Source organism: Triticum dicoccoides, chromosome 5A, assembly GCF_002162155.2.
Source record: "Triticum dicoccoides isolate Atlit2015 ecotype Zavitan chromosome 5A, WEW_v2.0, whole genome shotgun sequence".
Taxonomy (NCBI): Eukaryota; Viridiplantae; Streptophyta; class Magnoliopsida; order Poales; family Poaceae; genus Triticum; species Triticum dicoccoides.
Genome location: NC_041388.1, coordinates 118,042,582 through 118,059,916, shown reverse-complemented (window position 1 = coordinate 118,059,916; position 17,335 = coordinate 118,042,582). Strand labels below are relative to the sequence as shown.

Sequence of the window (17,335 nt, the reverse complement as noted above, 5' to 3'; positions counted from 1 at the left end):
ACGGCTTGGTTTCATCAGGCGGAGTCAGAACTGGAGCAGTGATCAATTTCTCTTTCAAAGAGTTGAAAGCAATATCACACTCCGGAGACCAAACGTACTTGACGTGCTTCTGAAGAAGATTTGAGAGAGGCTTGGCGATCTTAGAAAATTTTTCAACGAATCTTCTGCAATAGCTTGCGAGACCGAGGAAACTGCGGAGTTGTTTCACGTTCTGAGGAGGTTCCCAATTCACAATTGCAGACACCTTCTCAGGATTCATGGAAATGCCCTTGGCAGAGATGATATGACCCAGATAAAGAACTTCATCGAGCCAAAATTCACACTTGGAGAACTTGGCGTAGAACTGATGTTCTCTGAGCTTGTCAAGAACCAAACGCAAGTGCTTGGCATGATCTTTCTTGTTCTTCGAGAAAAACAGAATGTCGTCGAGATAGACCAAAACGAATTCATTGGTGTAGGGGTTGAAGATGAAGTTCATCATGCGAGAGAACGTCGGAGGAGCATTGGCGAGGCCAAAAGACATGACGGTGTATTCATATGAACCAAAGCTTGTTCTGAATGCTGTCTTGGGAATATCTTGCTCACGAATACGAATCTGATGATAACCCATACGGAGATCAAGCTTGGAGAATACTTGAGCACCCTTGAGTTGTTCAAACAGCTCATTGATGTTGGGAAGTGGGTATTTGTTCTTGATGGTCTTCTTGTTTACTGGACGGTAATCAACACAAAGTCGACTCGATCCATCCTTCTTCTTCACAAAAAGAACACCACAACCCCACGGAGAAGTACTAGGCCGAATGAGACCCAATCTTTCTTGCTCATCGAGTTGTTTCTTCAACTCCTTCAACTCTTCGGGGCCGAGCTTGTAAGGACGTTTGCACACAGGTTCCGTACCGGGCTCAAGTTCAATAACAAATTCAACTGGCCGGTGCGGAGGCATTCCTGGGAGCTCTTCTGGAGAGACGTCTTGATACTCACAAACAACCGGAATCTGCGAAATAGCATCCAATTCACCCTTCTCATTGAGAGAAAACAACCGGATGGAATTATCCCGAGCGGCAAAGACAATGACATCCTCAGACGAATGAGTCAGTTGAATCTGCCTAGCTGCACAATCAAGCTGAGCTTTATGCTTAGAGAGCCAGTCCATCCCGAGAATAAGATCGATATCCGAGTTACCAAGAACCATAGGAGAAGCAAGAAACTTGAAATCGCCCATCGTGATAGCGACATCTGGCACCTCCAGACTTGCGCTCAAACGTTTGCCAGGACAAATGATATCCATATGTTTACCCAAATGAGAAGAAACGAACTCATGCTTGGTAAAAAATGGCTTTGACATGAAACAATGCGATGCACCCGTGTCAAAAAGAACTTTTGCAGGAATATCATTAATAGGAAGGTTACCCATAATGACATCTGAAGAATCCTCAGCCTGAGCTGCATTCAGCATATTGACCTTGGCGTGCTTGGGATTGTGCTTGACCACAGCTGTACTTGCCGATCTGACAGGAGGAGGAGGAGGAAGACGCCTCTGGTTGGTACACTTGTTGGCATAGTGACCCTTCTGTTGGCACTTGTTGCACGTGACCTCTGAAAGCGGACGGTGATACGGAGCACTCGGTCTTGGCGCTTGAGACGAAGACTTGTTCAGAAAGCCTGGGTTGGGTGGGTGGGAGAAACCACTGCCACCTTTGCTCTTCTGCTGATACGGCTGACGGAACGGAGGAGGAGTAAGCCAATACTTCTGTTGCTTGACCACTTGAGTAGAGGAAGACGGAGTAACATCTCTGGCACGCTTCCTGGAAGCATCACATCTCATCTGAGCAGCCTCTTGCTTCAGTGCCATGTTGTAGAACTCATCGTATCTCAACGGCTCAAAGAGGACAAGAGCGAGCTGAATTTCCTCACAAGACCACCCCTGAACTGATAGATCATGCTCTTCTCATCAGGAACATCCTGCTTGGCAAAACGGGCGAGCTTCTGGAACAACTTGTTGTAGTCATAGACAGACAAAGAGCCTTGCTTCAGACTGCGGAATTCCTGACGCTTACTCTCAACCACACTTTGAGGGATGTGATGAGCGCGGAAATCTTGACGGAAATCGTCCCAAGTGATAACACGTCCACCTCTGGAATCCTTGTACTGCTGGAACCACTCAGCAGCCTGATCTTTGAGCTGGAAAGAAGCGAACTTGACGAAATCTTCAGGCCTGACGTTGCTACATTCAAAATGCTTGCCCAGATCCACTAGCCAATCGTCAGCATCGGTAGCCTCAACACAACCGCTGAACGTCTTTGGGCCATTAGCAAGGAACTGGTTCAGAGTAGCAAAGTGGTGCTGATTATGGCCTTGATTCCCTTGACTGCCTTGATTGCGCTCTTGAAGGATTTGCATGATCAACTGTGTGTTTGCATTAGTAGCGGCCATCACAGCTTGCCATGCTTCCGGAGGAGGCGGAGGTGGAGGCGGATCAGGATTCGGAGTCGTGCGCGTTGGAGGAGCCATCCTGAAGAGGTTGACCACCATTAGCACATAGATAGACAACAATATAGAAGCTGAATCCAACGGAATGAAAATTGCAACATATAGTCTTCACATCCGAACAAAATGAACGAATGCATTCCTCTTCAAATGGTCACATATCCATAAATTGAGAAGCCACGAAGAATTAAGGAAGAGAAAATAATTCAACAAGGTACGGATCAAGAACGAATAATCGGTAAGAAATCCCAATCTCAAACCAATATCCGTGGAAGAAGAACTAGAGCTACTAGAATTTCCACCTATGAAACTCCCGAACCTATCCGGTTATGCAATCAGGTGTTGGGGATACAGGGGAAGCACAATATCTCACCCAAACTAGCAAATCCTACATCCAGCTGTATCCATCCTTCAACACATAACCAGGAAAACTTCGGAAACCATCTACCTCAACCTTCGAAAAGCATCCGTTATACAAGTTATGGCGATACTCCCGAACTCCCGCCCCAGTACTGGGTGGTGTCGAGGTTATCTCACCAACGAACTGCATAAAAGAGATTTCCGATGTCGCGCACATATCTCAAGTATACCAGAATTGCAACGATAAAATTGTGACGACAACACCTTGGAGCTCAACTCCCCGGGACACTGCCACAACCCCTAAAGACAGGAGGCACCAAGAACAATGTTCTCGTCACAAAACCATCGGAACAAAACCAAGATACTCGCGTGATCCTAAAATTTTTTTTTAGTGAAATTTGAGAAGAGAAGAGTCAAAACTCTACGCCAGGATGCCTTACCAGAGCGATGAGGAGACTGGGAAGTAAAAAGAATTCCTAAGCTCTCCGATATATAATTCCTAAGGACTCAAAACATTTTTCTAGACACAACTCGGCTGCTAAAAACGATCAAGCAATGGGGCTCCTAAGGTCGGGGAAGGCTCTGATACCAACTTGTAACGCCCTCGATGCAGCTATAGCTCCCACGTGTCGAGGCACGACTTAGAGGCATAACCGCATTGAAAGCAATGTCGCAAGTCAGGCAATCATTACAAGATCCCATGTAATATATAATAAAAGGGGGAGATAACATAGTTGGCTTACACTCGCCACGTCACATCAGAGTACATAAATAACATCCATCAAACAAACACTCATGGCCTGACTACGGTGCCAAAATAGAAAAGAACCCAACATGCGACAAGGTCCTGAATCGATAACCCCAACTAGGCACCACTACTGATCATCCGAAAAAGACACATAGTAACACTGAGAGTCCTCGTCGAACTCCCACTTGAGCTCGTAATCGTCAACTGGAGCAGAAACACCTGGACCTGCATCTGGAGTTGTAGAATCTGTGAGCCACAGGGACTCAGCAATCTCACACCCACGCGATCAAAACTATTTAAGCTCATGGGAATGGACAAGGCAAATATATGTGGAGCTGCAGCAAGCGACTAGCATATGTGGTGGCTAACTTATACGCAAAAGAGAGCGAGAAGAGAAGGCGAAGCACGAGCGAGAAGCTAAAGGAACATCCTACGCAAGCATAACTCCAACACCGTGTCCACTTCCCGGACTCCGCCGAGAAGGGGCCATCACGGTAACACACACGGTTGATTCATTTTAATTAAGTTTAGTTCAAGTCATCTACAACCGGACATTAACAAATTCCCATCCGCCCATAACCGCGGGCACGGCTTTCGAAAGATCAATCCCTGCAGGGGGGTCCCAACTTAGCCCATAACAAGCTCTCACGGTCAACGAAGGAATAGACCTCCACCCAAGACACACCGATCAGACTCGGTATCTCGGTACAACAAGATGATTCGACAGGTTAAAACAAGTCCAGCAACACCGCCCGAATGTGCCGACAAATCCCGATAGGAGCTGCACATATCTCTTTCTCAGGGCACGCTCGGATAGGTCAAGCTACGAGTAAAACCAAACCTCAAGTTTCCCCGAGGTGGCCCCGCAGGCTGCCTGGTTCGGACCAACACTCAGAGGAGCACTGGCCCGGGGGGGGTTAAAATAAGATGACCCTCGGGCTCCGGAAACCCAAGGGAAAAAGAGGCTAGGTGGCAAATGGTAAAACCAATGTTGGGCATTGCTGGAAAAGCTTTAATCAAGGCGAACTATCAAGGGGTTCCCATTATAGCCCAACCGCGTAAGGGATGCACAATCCGGGAACATAACACCGATATGACGGAAACTAGGGCGGCAAGAGTGGAACAAAACACTAGGCGAGAGGCCGAGCCTTCCACCCTTTACCAAGTATATAGATGCATTAAGATAACATAGCAATATAATGATATCCCAACAAGTAAATAAATGTTCCAACAAGGAACGGCTCCAATCTTCACCTGCAGCTAACAACGCTATAAGAAGGGATGAGCAAAGCGGTAACATAGCCAATCAACGGTTTGCTAGGACAATGGTGGGTTAGAGGTTCAACATGGCAATTGGGAGGCTGACAAGCAAATGGTAGGCATCGTAGCAGTGGCAAAGCAAAAGAGCGAGCAAACTAGCATAGCAAAGATAGTAGTGATTTCGAGGGTATGATCATCTTGCCTGCACAGTTGTCAGAGTTGACTGGATCCTCACAAGAAAACTCAACGGGCTCCTCGGTAGCGAACTCGTCTCCCGACTCTACCCACAAAACAAACAAGCAACAATGATACAATCAACCACAGGCAAGTCCAAGCAATATGATGAAATGACGATATGCTATGCGGGATGCGATGCGGGATGCAAAATGCAAGATATGACAGGAAAAGCATGAACCTGGCATCAACTTGGAAAACCAAGTGTGCCACTGGATAGAGGGGATGAAATCGCTTGAAAACGATATAAAGATCACAGGAATCGGAGCTACGGTTTAGAAATGGCAAGCGTTTTAAGATATGACACCGGTATGCGATTTGCAGCAAGTAGGCATCTAAATGCAGCAAAATGAACATGCTACAGCCACCAAACATGAAAACAAAATACATGGTAGTGATGTACACAAGATGGTTGACAAAACACTAGCACTGAGCCATAGGCAAATTCATCCATTAAGAGGTTCAAACAAGCATGGCTAAAACGCAAATGCAAAACAGATTCCAGACTTAGTGAAATTAACACTAGTCTGAAATTTCAGATCACGATGCTCTCTTCGGAGCAGCAAAACAACATGATAGAAAACCTGAACATGACAAGTAAGAACATGGCATGGAGCTACTCAACAAGCTTAATAAAACACCCAAAGTGACCTGGGGCCAAAAGGGTTCACAAAATACTCTACCGAGCTCACGAACATAGCTCGAACATAATCAGTTTTCAGACACTGAAAACTGAGACACGCTGAAATATAACTCATGAAGGCATATAAACGAGCTCGATGCACTCACTACGGTGCAAGTAATGGCAAGGAAAGCATATAACCAGCAAGAAGGCACAAAGTGCTAGCTACACATGGCAAGAACGAAGGCATAGCATGCATGGAACACTAACAGTAGCATCGGCAAAATCGCAAACAAGTTGACGATCTGCCCAGATTAACAACGAAGCAAAAGTTGAGCTCGATTGAGTCAACCTAGAGCACTCCACATATGCAAACAAAGACATGGATGGATAGAGCATAACATAAATATCAAAACTCCCTTACTGATCATCCTCAAAAGAGGCACGGATCACTAGGAAACAAGCTGGACATATAGCACAATGAACTAAAATATCCCAGACTTAGTGAAAATCACTAAGTCCCTGAAATCTGCAATCTCAGGTACCTCTCTTCGCAAGCTTGCACAAGACAACACACACATCCTAAAAATGCATGGGTGGCACCTCTAGAAAGAAGGCAAAATGCTTAACAATTCATCCCAAAGGGGCACACGCATATCATGCACGAATTAAACATGGCAAAAATGACAAAAGTGCATGATGAACTAACGGATCTGCAATTTAACTCACGAGCCTCCTTCTAACAGCATTTTGGGTATCAAGATGACCCCAAACGCAAATGATGCAATGGAATGGAAAGATGTACATGTCGAGACGAAGATTTTGATATATCATATGCCCAAAACGGAGCTACGGCTGCGGAGATATCATCAGTCAAAGAATGCATAAAAATTAAGAGGGAGAGGGAAGAAAGTCAACCCAGATCTAGGGTTTGGCACTGTAGCGCGGATCCGGCGGGGCACTGTAGCTGGGCGCGCACGACGAGGTTCGTCGACGCCGGATCCGAGGCCGCCGACGTAGGGGGAGGCGGTGGCCGGCGACGAGGGGCGGCGAGGTGGCCGGCGGGGCCGGCCGCGGGCGAGGGCGCGGCCACGGAGGCGCGGGCGAGGGCGCGGCCACGGAGGCGCGGGCGCGCGGCGTGGAGCGGACGGGCGGCGGGGCCCGGCGCGGCGGCGGCCGGTGCGGTGGCGGCGACGGCGCCGGTCGCCGGAGGTCGGGGAGGCGGCGGCGCCCGAGGGGAGGAAGAGGCGCGGGGGCGCGGGCTCGCGGGGGCCCCTCCTGGGCCTCCCGGGCCGGGACGGCGGCGATGTGGGCCTCGCCCACGTGGCGGCTGGCGAGTGGGCGGGCTGCGGCGGCGGACGCTGTCCGGCCGGGGGCGGACACGTCCGTCGGTGGAGATCTCAGTTTTTTTTTTAAAACTAGGGTTTCGGACGGGGGAAGAAGAGATCCGAATGGAGGGGGTATAAATAGGCATAGAGGGAGCTAGAAGAGTCCCAATGAGGTGCGGTTTTCGCCCACACGATCGTGATCGAACGCTCTAGGACATGGAGCAGAGTTTGGTGGGTTTTGGGCCAAATTTGGGGGGTGTTGGGCTGCCACACACACGAGGCCTTTTCGGTCCCTCGGTTAACCGTTGGAGTATCAAACGAAGTCCAAATGATACGAAACTTGACAGGTGGTCTACCGTTAGTAAACCAAGGCCGCTTGGCAAGTCTCGGTCCAATCCGGAAATGTTTAATCCCACACACGAAAGAAAGCTAGAAATGGCCACCGGAGGAGAACGAAGCGCCGGAATGCAAAACAGACAACGGGGAAAATGCTCGAATGCATGAGATGAACATGCATGCAAATGCAATGCACGAGATGACATGGTATGAGATGCATGAAAACGAAAACAACACACGGAGACAAAGACCCGAAACCGAGAAATAAATATAACTTGACACCGGAAACGGCAAGAGTTGGAGTACAAATGGGGAAAGTTACATCTGGGGCGTTACAACAACGTCCCCCATAATTGTTTGTAACCTGTAAACTGGATATTTTGCAATCACCATGTAAATTACATTACAGGGGCTAATAGGCCTGAACACTGAAAACTTTGTTGGCTCGTCAACTTTGGGAATTAACACAGTGGTCGTCACATTCACTCCCTCCAGCATGTGTCCAAACTCAAAGAAAAGCTTTCCACCGCCGCAACAATATCATCCTTTAGGATGCCCCAATGATTCTGAAGAAAAAAACGAGCAGGAAACCCATCTGGCCTTGGCGCCTTCAAGGGCCCGATCTTGAACATGGCATCACTAATCTCCTTATGTGAAAAGGAAGCACATAACCCATTCAACTTCCCCGAGATGAGCCACTCGAACAAGGGCACCACATGATCTACATTTAAACCCTGGCAAACGTCGGGCCGAGCCGGGTTTCGGGCCGGGCTTGCAAAATCCTGACCTTCATTTCTCAAGCCCGAGCCCGGCCCGAAGCTCGAAATACTCCATGTTTTCAAGCCCGAGCCCGGCCTGAAATCAAGCCCGAAGCCCGAAAGCCCGGCCCGAATGATGTTTTTTAGTACGCGCACGTGCTAGCTTGGCCCGAAATTCAGAAAAATAGAAGCCTGAGCCCGGCCCGAACTATCTTTCGGGCTGCAAAACAAAGCCCGAGCCCGGCCCGAATGTCAAGCCCGACCCGGCCTGGCCCGGGTTTTTCGGGCCGGGCTGCCCATGCCCGGGTTTTTCTGCATTCAACCTCGCATCAACTTCAAATAAAATTTTAAAGTAACTCATCGCCATACTTTCCATTTCTTGTTGATTGGTATGGAGCACTCCATATCATTAACCAAGCCTTTGATCAATATGTATTTTATATTTAATGATTAGAGTAAAGGAGGCTTTGTCAAATTGCTCGATGCTTAGACATCTCCCATATGCTCTTAGTTAAGGTTTCCTTAGGTATGCTGTCAATTTTATTTTTGACCTCTAATTTTGATTATCTTGGCTAGAAAATTTGTACTAACATCCCTTGACTTTGCAAGTATATTGCTACCTCTTAACATTGTTTTATTTTGAGCGGAAATGATGTGTACTAGAAGGGATGGGCATGCTTTCCCGCGCCTTTGGTGTTGTTGAATTTCTATAAAAAGATTACTCACATTGTTTCAAAAATATAAGACATATTACTTTTTTGAAAAGTCAAACATTTTAAGTTTGATCAAACTTGTAGAGAAATATATAAAAATTCATAATATCAAATCGGTATGATTAGATTCATCCTGAAATGAATTTTCATTTTTTTGTTTAATATTGCGGATGTCGACTGCTCTAAACTTGGTCAAAGTTAACGAAATTTGACTTTCCAAAAAGCTTATACCCTTTATTTTTATTTATAATGTGTTTATTTGATGAGCCTTTCGTGGTGTGGTTCTGTGTTATCCGCTAACCAACATATATTTACATGAGGAAATCTCGGTGGCGGTGGTTGCATGTGCTATATTGGTGCTACAATATCACATGGTGACGCTTATTTTTTCTAGGTGGTGAGAGGGTGCGCGGGATTGATATGTTTTTATAGACCTATTGCTGCTGATTTATTTGAAAATTGTTGCCCCGGTCAAAATCGTAAACCAAATTCAAAATTCAATACCTCAATTGAATGAAATAGGTTCAAAATTTGGAAATATTAGGAATTAAAAGAATTAAATGGGAGAGCTCCTTGAGAAATCGTTGACCGCTCAAAATCAGGTAACCTAGTTATAAATTGAAGACATCAATTAATTGTGAGGCCATAATAATTAGAAAGCAGAGTGTATAGTATACAAAGAATTGAATGAGAGAGCTTTAAGAAATTGTTGACCCAATCAAAATCGGGTGACCCTATTTCAATTGGAGAGCTCAATTGAATGTGGGCTCTTTAAAACTAGTGAACGTAGTGTTATAGGATAACAAGGGTGCTCCCCTTTTTTGTGGTTGCTTTGCTAACAAGGTCAATGTTTGTGTGTACCTGTGGATCTTTTTCTATAAGCACCAAAATCTACATTGGTATACAAATTTCTCTTCTCTTGTCACCTGCAAGTGTTCTTCTCTTTTTCAAAGCAAGTCGAGGTTTAGTCTAACCTTTAAAAAAATGGTCTATCAATACTAAAAACACTGCAGGATATGCACACATAATTATATTATTGGATGCATAACAGCTATAAAAAAATTAAAGTCAACTATTTGTATATTTCAAAATTTTGGAAACAAGATAAGTTGATTAACTTGTGGCTTGTCTTATATCGGATTTTTTCTCTTTTGAGATATAATTCATATATTTTACATTTCATGAATAGACCTAAGGAGTCTTTGCGAACATATTACCATTAGTAATGCCTTACCGTTATTTCCGTTTACAGCATAAGTGAGGTATATGATGAGGGCTTCATCACGGTCAGTGCTTTTTTTTTTGTCCTCCTATTAAAGTCTATAATTGTTAGCTGCGATGGTGACAATTTTACTGCATATGTTGCAACATACATACTATATACATGTATTTACTAGAACAAAATAGTCAACCATCGTCTACAGGTACACCCAAAAGTTCCTGTGCACTTTTCTCCATCCAGAATCCAGATAATAAACCAGAAACAGTACTAGTACTAGTAGTAACAGTTACAAGTAGAAATTGTCCAGAAATAGTGGCGAATCTGCTGTTGGACCAATCTCTTTCAGCTGTCATTCAAGTTTGTTTGCCATGGCCTCCCTTCGCTCGCTTGGGGAGCAGAGCATATCCCCTCCCAAATTGCTGGATAATCATTAGCTTTGCATGGGCCTGAAGCAACCCATCTATTTTGCTGGTGCTGGTGCTGTGCTCCCACACGCAATCCTTCCTCCCTTTTTCTTTGCTGGCTTTTGCAACTTGCAGCCACACCTCTAGGCCTCTTTTGGTTCATAGAATAGAATTATCATAGGAACAGGAATCTTGTAGGAAATGAGATGACATGTATAGGTGTTATTTGGTTGACACCAAAGAAATTTTTCCATTGAATCTAGACTCTTTTTTATTTTCCTATGAAATGTGGAGGATAGGAACCAATCCTATGTAGGAATAGGAATCCATTCCTATGAACCAAAGGGCTCTAAAGGAAAAAATCCTATAAAAATCCTATCCTCCAGAATTTTTATGAAATTCCTCTAAACCAAAGGAGGCCTGAATTTATTTAATCTTCAAACTTCTCGGCCATTTCTTTTCCGAGAAAAAAGAGAGAAAACGACGGACCATTAATTTCTTCCCACAAAGAGAAAATCAATCGAACAATGCTAACCGATCATTTACTGATCCCGTGACCAAAACCAGAACCATCGGTTCTTCCTTTTTCCTTGGTATGAATGTCGCTCTCGCCTCTCTTCCTTTGACTCCGCCCTCGTGTAAGATGTCGCTTCAACGACTCAAAAGTATCTAAATTAGGAGAAACAGGGCAGATATGCAAGGGGGTATGCGAGGAGGAAGAAGTCAAATACCGATGATAGCGAAAAGCGAACCAACCATTAAATGTAAAATGAAAACAAAAGTAAAAAAAATGGGTCGCGTGTCGGTGATATACAGTTTCCAGCCAATTTTTTGACCATTTCGAATGGTTGACAATGCCCCACTGCAGGTCCAATTGTTCAGAAAGGAACCATGGCAAGTGAATGAATGAATGAATCAGCAGACTACACATTGCGCTCATCTCCTCCACGCCTTTTTGCTCGCCCTTTCCATGGCGCCTCGTCAGCCAACCACTTGAGCTGCCCACATAGCCACAGGCTGCTTGCTCATCATTCATGGACGGGGAGATGCCATTTGCATCTTCAACAAAGCTGATGGCATCTTGTATCTTGTAAAGCAGCATCACGAGCCAAAGGGGGAACCAGCCAGTGGAGGTGTCAGCGTCATCCATCCATGGCACTTGCCGAAACAAGAGCAAAAGAGCTCCAGGTATCTGCCTTCACTGGACGAGTACCAAAACAAGAACTCAAGGCATCTTAACCTGCTGCAGATGACCCTCTGAGAGCAGTGATTCCCGGTCCTTGCTGTCGACGAAGCGACAATCCATCGGGGACAGGGGAGCCAATCGGGTGGATTCTCATTAAACTTCTTTTCTCCACCCCTGATGAAAGGAGTTGGAACTTGAAAGGCACACTGCCAATTAACAACAGGATTCAACAACAAAACAAGCTCCTATTCGGCGAGCCTATAGTACACTACACAGTCTTCTGAAAGGCAGAAGACAAACTAAGGAGAGGCGGGGGAGCTTACAGACAACGCTGCTACAGGGGTATGCCGTGCTCTACGGGCTACAACTGCAGCGCCTCCAACCTCGGCACCAGATTGGATGGGCTTGCACGCTGCGCACGCTCGTCACTGAGGAGTATCATGTTGATGGTGCCGGATTCTCTCAACCAGGCAGCCACCACGACGCTGGGCGACACAAACCTTCCAATGTTGAATCGCTCAACCTGAAACGGTGCTCCGATTGAGTTGAGAAGTGCTTCGATGACGTGGCGAAGAGTGCTTGCGCCCGCAATCTTGCTATGCTTTCCCCACCCTGTCAGAATGCTGTACAGATATACAGAGCATGGTTTCAGTTATACAGATACAGATGGGAGGAAAAGTTAACAGCCTTTGCATTTGCACAGACACAAAACTACCGTAAATGTAACAAACACAAGCAAAATAAGTTGTAGCATCGAGTACCTTAGAAACTCAGGCATAGCTCGTCCTTCGAAGACAATAGAGCGCACATTCAGGAGCCATGCATGGACCATTGCTTGAGCTGCACCACATGACATAAGGTGCAGGTCCAAGCAAAACTCACTCCATGTGTTCTCCCACACACGGCGATTTACCCCTTCGAGCACAATTAACTGAGCTCCTTGCCTCTGAAAATAAGAAGGAACACACATTTGTCATTCAATTCATCAAATGGATTAGCCCTGTGTATGCAGTTTAACAGGGAACATTTTACATAGCATGCAACGCTTGCTACTCTACATATGAAGATGGTTTAGTACAATTAAATATCAAGCTGTCCAGTAAATACCAAATTCAGGACAGTTTAACTACTACAAATCTCAAAACAACTTCCAAACTAACCAAAAATGCCAATAGACTACGTAAAAAATGTTTAATTGAAATATTAGAATGGCTATCACATATCATGAGTATCTTCATTCAAGAGATAAGATCAAATTCCATGTATACTAAGGTTAAGGATAATGACAAAATCCACTATACCAAGGGAATATTAAAGATTACAAACTATCACAAGTCACTTAAAAGTTAATATAAAAGAACAAGTATTACTATGATACTATTTCATCTATTCAAATATAACCAGTCAGTTGAGAATAAAAATTACCCCTAAGCATCGATAAATTGTTAAGGATTACTCAAGGATTTAACCTTTTTAACATCACAAAATCTCTGTTTTTGCGAATCAACACAATACTTAAATCAAAGATGTACACTTTGAGCAGATCCTACCTGGCCAAAATGCCACAGCATATCAGTAAGAGCATTATAAAAGGCAGACGATGTTGGAGAATCCATGCGTCCCAGCTGATTAAAAAGGGACTGTGCTTGCGACCAAATTTCTTGGTAACCCATAAGGAGCCCATACGCAACACCATAGACAAAGTTATCAAACAAGCGAAGTTGTTCCAGTAATAGGGCTGCATCTTCAAAGTTATTACAGCGACTGCAAGAACCAAATTAAAGCGTAGAGTTAGTTATGTATACCAGATTTGCAGGTTGGAGAGGAGCGCAATGTGACTCTGCTAATTCAGATTTATGTACTAATAACATGATTTCTTAACTCAACCCTCATATGTATTACACTTCTGTTTTGGCCAAAATAAATATGGAGACATAAGGATATCTTCGGCTTACACTCTTTTCTAGAACCAGCAAAAAATGAGAGGATGTAAAATAAATAGTATTTTCCATACGCAGATCATGTATTCTGAAGGCTAAAATTTAACCAGTGCAAGCATACATCCATATTGGACTTAGAAAAATTAAACTGACAGCAAGGTTTTTGAGTCGATGAGTCGACGAGTCGCTCAGGGGCGGCGACTCTAGACTAGTCGTGACTAGTCTAGACTCATGGTCGACGAGTCGACATGTGACGAGTCGACGTGAGTTATGCAGTAGGCAGTAGGTACAATAAAATCACCATACAGAAGCACTATCCTGTATCATCTCTTTTCCTTTTGCTCTGATCTGCTCTAGACCTCTAGTGCTTCTGCTTGGTAGCTCAGGGGAGGAGCAGACCAGCAGCAGCAACAACCATGGAAGGAGGGGAGGAGCAGACCACCAGCAGCAGCAACCAGAGGAGGGACGGAGCAGATATGCAGCAGCAACCAGGGGAGGAGGGGAGGAGCAGCAAGCCAGCAACCATGGGCGGCGGCGGTTGCCAAGGAAAGGGTTGGGTCAGGGGGGAGGGGGAACTGCTTCGATCTAGGTTTCCAGCAAGCAAGATTAGAGAAAAAAAATTGAGTCGTTCGACCCAGAAAACACGACGAGTCGTGACTAGTCGTGACTAGTTGCTCGAGTCGCTCGACTCATACCATGAGTCGAGTCGCTAGGCTGAGTCGCCCCTGCTAGTGTGACTCATCGACTAGTCGACGACTAGTCGCGACTAGTCGAGCGACTCGAAAACAGAGACTGACAGGAAAAAGGTAATTAGCTTCCAGTACAATTCAGCACAAAATTTTGAAATTTTCAACTGGTATGACAAGTTTAGAACTAAATGGCCAGACAGCATCTAGTGGCAGAATACTGAGAACAATTTCCAGTATAATATAGCACTAATTTTTTAACTTTCAACTAGTACAACAAAATTAATAACAAAATGGCTAGATAAGCATCCAGTGGTAGAATACTACTCCCTCTGTCCCATAATATAAGAACGTTTTTGACACTAGTGTAGTGTAAAAAACGCTCTTATATTATGGGACAGAGGGAGTAAGAATTAGAGAGATTTGGCATTAAAAGGCTTAAGTTAAAGAAATCAAGATGTACCTGCAAGCATTCAGGATCGCAGAAAATGTAACAACATTTGGCCTTACACCCTGTTGGACCATCTTCTGAAACAATTCCAGAATGAAATACAATTCCTGAGACCTCCTCATCCGGACATCAATGGCAGAGCGTCCTCTTGTCACTGGATTAGCAGCCCTTATGATCTGGCCATTATAAACCCCAACAATGCCCATGTCCCCAACTTCAGGATCCTCCTCACCGTGTACCTTAGACTTGCCAAATGCATCAATTATTGTGTTATATGTAACCACATTTGGTTTGATACCCATCTCAGTCATATCATTTAGCAAAGATAATGCCCACTCTACCAATCCATTCTTGGCCAATGTGTCAATGAAAGAGCTGAACAGAACAACGTCGGCCTTTAGGCCAGATTCCTTAAAATCTAAATAGACATTAAATGCATCTCCGTGCATTCCCGCTTTTGAATAGATATCTATCAAAGTTGAGTATGTGAGTACACTAGGAGCTACCCCGCGTCTCCTCATATCTTGGACGAGGAAAGAGACGATGTCCAAGCGTCCCTGCTTTCCATATCCATTAATCAAAGAATTGTAAGTGACAGTATCCTTCTCAATCCCAGAGTCCTCCATCTCGTCACACACAATGGCAATTTCGGCATACTTCCCGGTCTTCACATAAATAGCCAGCACTGTGTTGTAGCAAACTCGGTCCAATCGAATTCCCAAAGACTTCATCTTTTCGTACAACTTGAGTGCCTCCTCATACTTCTCCAGCTTGGAGTATCCATCGATCAGTGTACTGTATGTAACAACATTTGGCTTCAGCTTTTTCGCTTCCATATCCAGCAGAACCTGCATAGCAAGCTCTATGTTGCCACACTTGCAAATTGCATCGATAAATGTGTTGTATGTGTAAATGTCACGCCCAATGCCAAGATGGGTCATTTCATCAAAGACAGCACGGGCATCCTCCAAGTGCCCTGCGCGGCTGCACGCAGAAAGAAGTGAATTGAAAGTCTTCCGGTCGGGACAGAGCCCATCCCGTAGCATCTGACGAAAATATCCGAGCGTGAACCTGAGGTCAACACCCCCTTTCCCACATGCATCAATCACCGCATTGTACGTAACTGTGGTAGGCCGCAAGCCTGCACCCTTCATCGACTCAAGCACCCCCATGGCCTCGGTCGCAAGACCACTCCTCGCATATGCTGATATGAGCGCTGAGTATGCAAACACCGTTTTGCCATAACCCCCTGCAATGCCAGCATCAAAACCTCTTCTTGCAAGGTCTGGTCGCTCCATCTTGCCGAGTGCACCGATTGCGGCAGTCAAAAGCTTGCCTTTATCGACGGAGCCATTGCCAACAAGGGGCAATGCAGCGTGGAACACCTCAAGCGCACGGACTGCAGATTTGTCCCTGTCGCCGAGCTCCCGAAGGACATGGCAGTAATCATCAGGACCAAGCAGCTCTCCCCGGAAAGAGGAAAGCGATGCGCCGAGCGCGCGCCGGTCATCAGGGGCAACACGGAGCAGCTTGTCAACACAGCGCCCAGCAGCAGCTGAGGACGTGCGCCCGCCGCGGTCCTGGCCACCCGCCCCACGGTTGTTGCGCTTGGAGATGTTCTTCGTGGAGCGCGCCCGCCTGAACTCAGGGCCAAGCGCCCCTACAGCGGCGCGCTGGGGCTGCACCGCCCATGGCGCGGCCGGGCCACTAAATATCGGGTTCTGGACGGGCGGGCAGGCCACGGAGTGGGACCCCGCCGCGAGGAAGGGCGGGCAAAGCGCCGCCGCCGCGGCAGGAGCCGACGCGGACGCCGACGCATGCAGCCGGGCCGTGGCCGTGGCGGGGGCCGCCGCCGCCGCCGCGGCAGGGTGGTGGGAGGCGGCCGCCGCGTGCGCCTGCGACGGCGTGAAGTGCGTCGTTGGCGCCATGACGGCCACCGAAGGCAATCACCTTCCTTCCTCCACGGACTCCCGGCACCGTACGTATCCCGCCTCGGAGACCCTCCCAAACTCCTCCAAATCCTTCCACACAACCAAACAGCTTCTCCAATCTCTCGCCCCGCAATCAGGCTGGACCGGAAGCAAATCCCCGGGAGACAGCGACCAGGAAGTCAGGATATTTATATGGCCGGAGCAACAAGATCGCTCCCGCGTGCAGCGACGGCGATTACTGCGTCGCCGCGCGCTGGCAGCATGCTAGTAGTGGCGAATGATTTGGTGATAAGATTGGATTAGGCGGATTTGGGGATTGGATGGCTGGGAGAGGAAGATCGCACCAGGCTGCGCGCGGGGGTGGGGGAGGGAAGAGATAAGACGCCGGAGCAAGCAAGGAAGAGAGAATTATTTCCGGAAGATTTCTCATCTGGAAAGCGTCACCGGTTTTGTTGGTGGTGTAAAGTCCATGACCTGTGGGGCTGGCATTCGAGGTGGCCCGGCTGCAACGGCAGATGGTGGAGGTCTGTGGGAGTGACATGTGGGGCTGACTAGGTCCGAATCAGCTGAGCTGGTGGTGCTGTGTTTATTAGAGCAGATGATGTAAAAACTGCTAGATGCAAATTTACATCACCAAAAAAGCGAATTTTACAACAAAAACACCTAACT

The 17,335-nt window shown here is 46.4% G+C and overlaps 1 protein-coding gene across 1 annotated transcript; it reads right to left on the bottom strand.

Annotated features, from left to right (window-relative positions):
- Positions 1-11,235: 11,235 nt before the first annotated feature.
- Positions 11,236-17,092, bottom strand: LOC119299966 (pentatricopeptide repeat-containing protein At2g31400, chloroplastic-like). The gene is made up of 4 exons (XM_037577069.1): positions 14,748-17,092; positions 13,209-13,422; positions 12,420-12,604; positions 11,236-12,281 (listed from the first exon to the last, which is right to left on the bottom strand). The coding sequence occupies exons 1-4, from the start codon at positions 16,661-16,663 to the stop codon at positions 12,020-12,022; spliced, it is 2,577 nt and encodes an 858-aa protein (XP_037432966.1). The 5' UTR covers positions 16,664-17,092; the 3' UTR covers positions 11,236-12,019.
- Between the last annotated feature and the right edge of the window lie 243 nt (positions 17,093-17,335).

What these genes read in the sequence shown, in the direction of transcription:
- LOC119299966 (XM_037577069.1), bottom strand. Translation starts at nt 16,663, where the DNA reads ATGGCGCCAACGACGCACTTCACGCCGTCGCAGGCGCACGCGGCGGCC. An exon ending in TGCTGTGGCATTTTGGCCAG is followed by an intron (nt 12,605 to 13,208) that starts GTAGGATCTGCT and finishes TCTTATTTTCAG; the next exon opens with AGGCAAGGAGCTCAGTTAAT. An exon ending in GCTATGCCTGAGTTTCTAAG is followed by an intron (nt 12,282 to 12,419) that starts GTACTCGATGCT and finishes ATATCTGTACAG; the next exon opens with CATTCTGACAGGGTGGGGAA.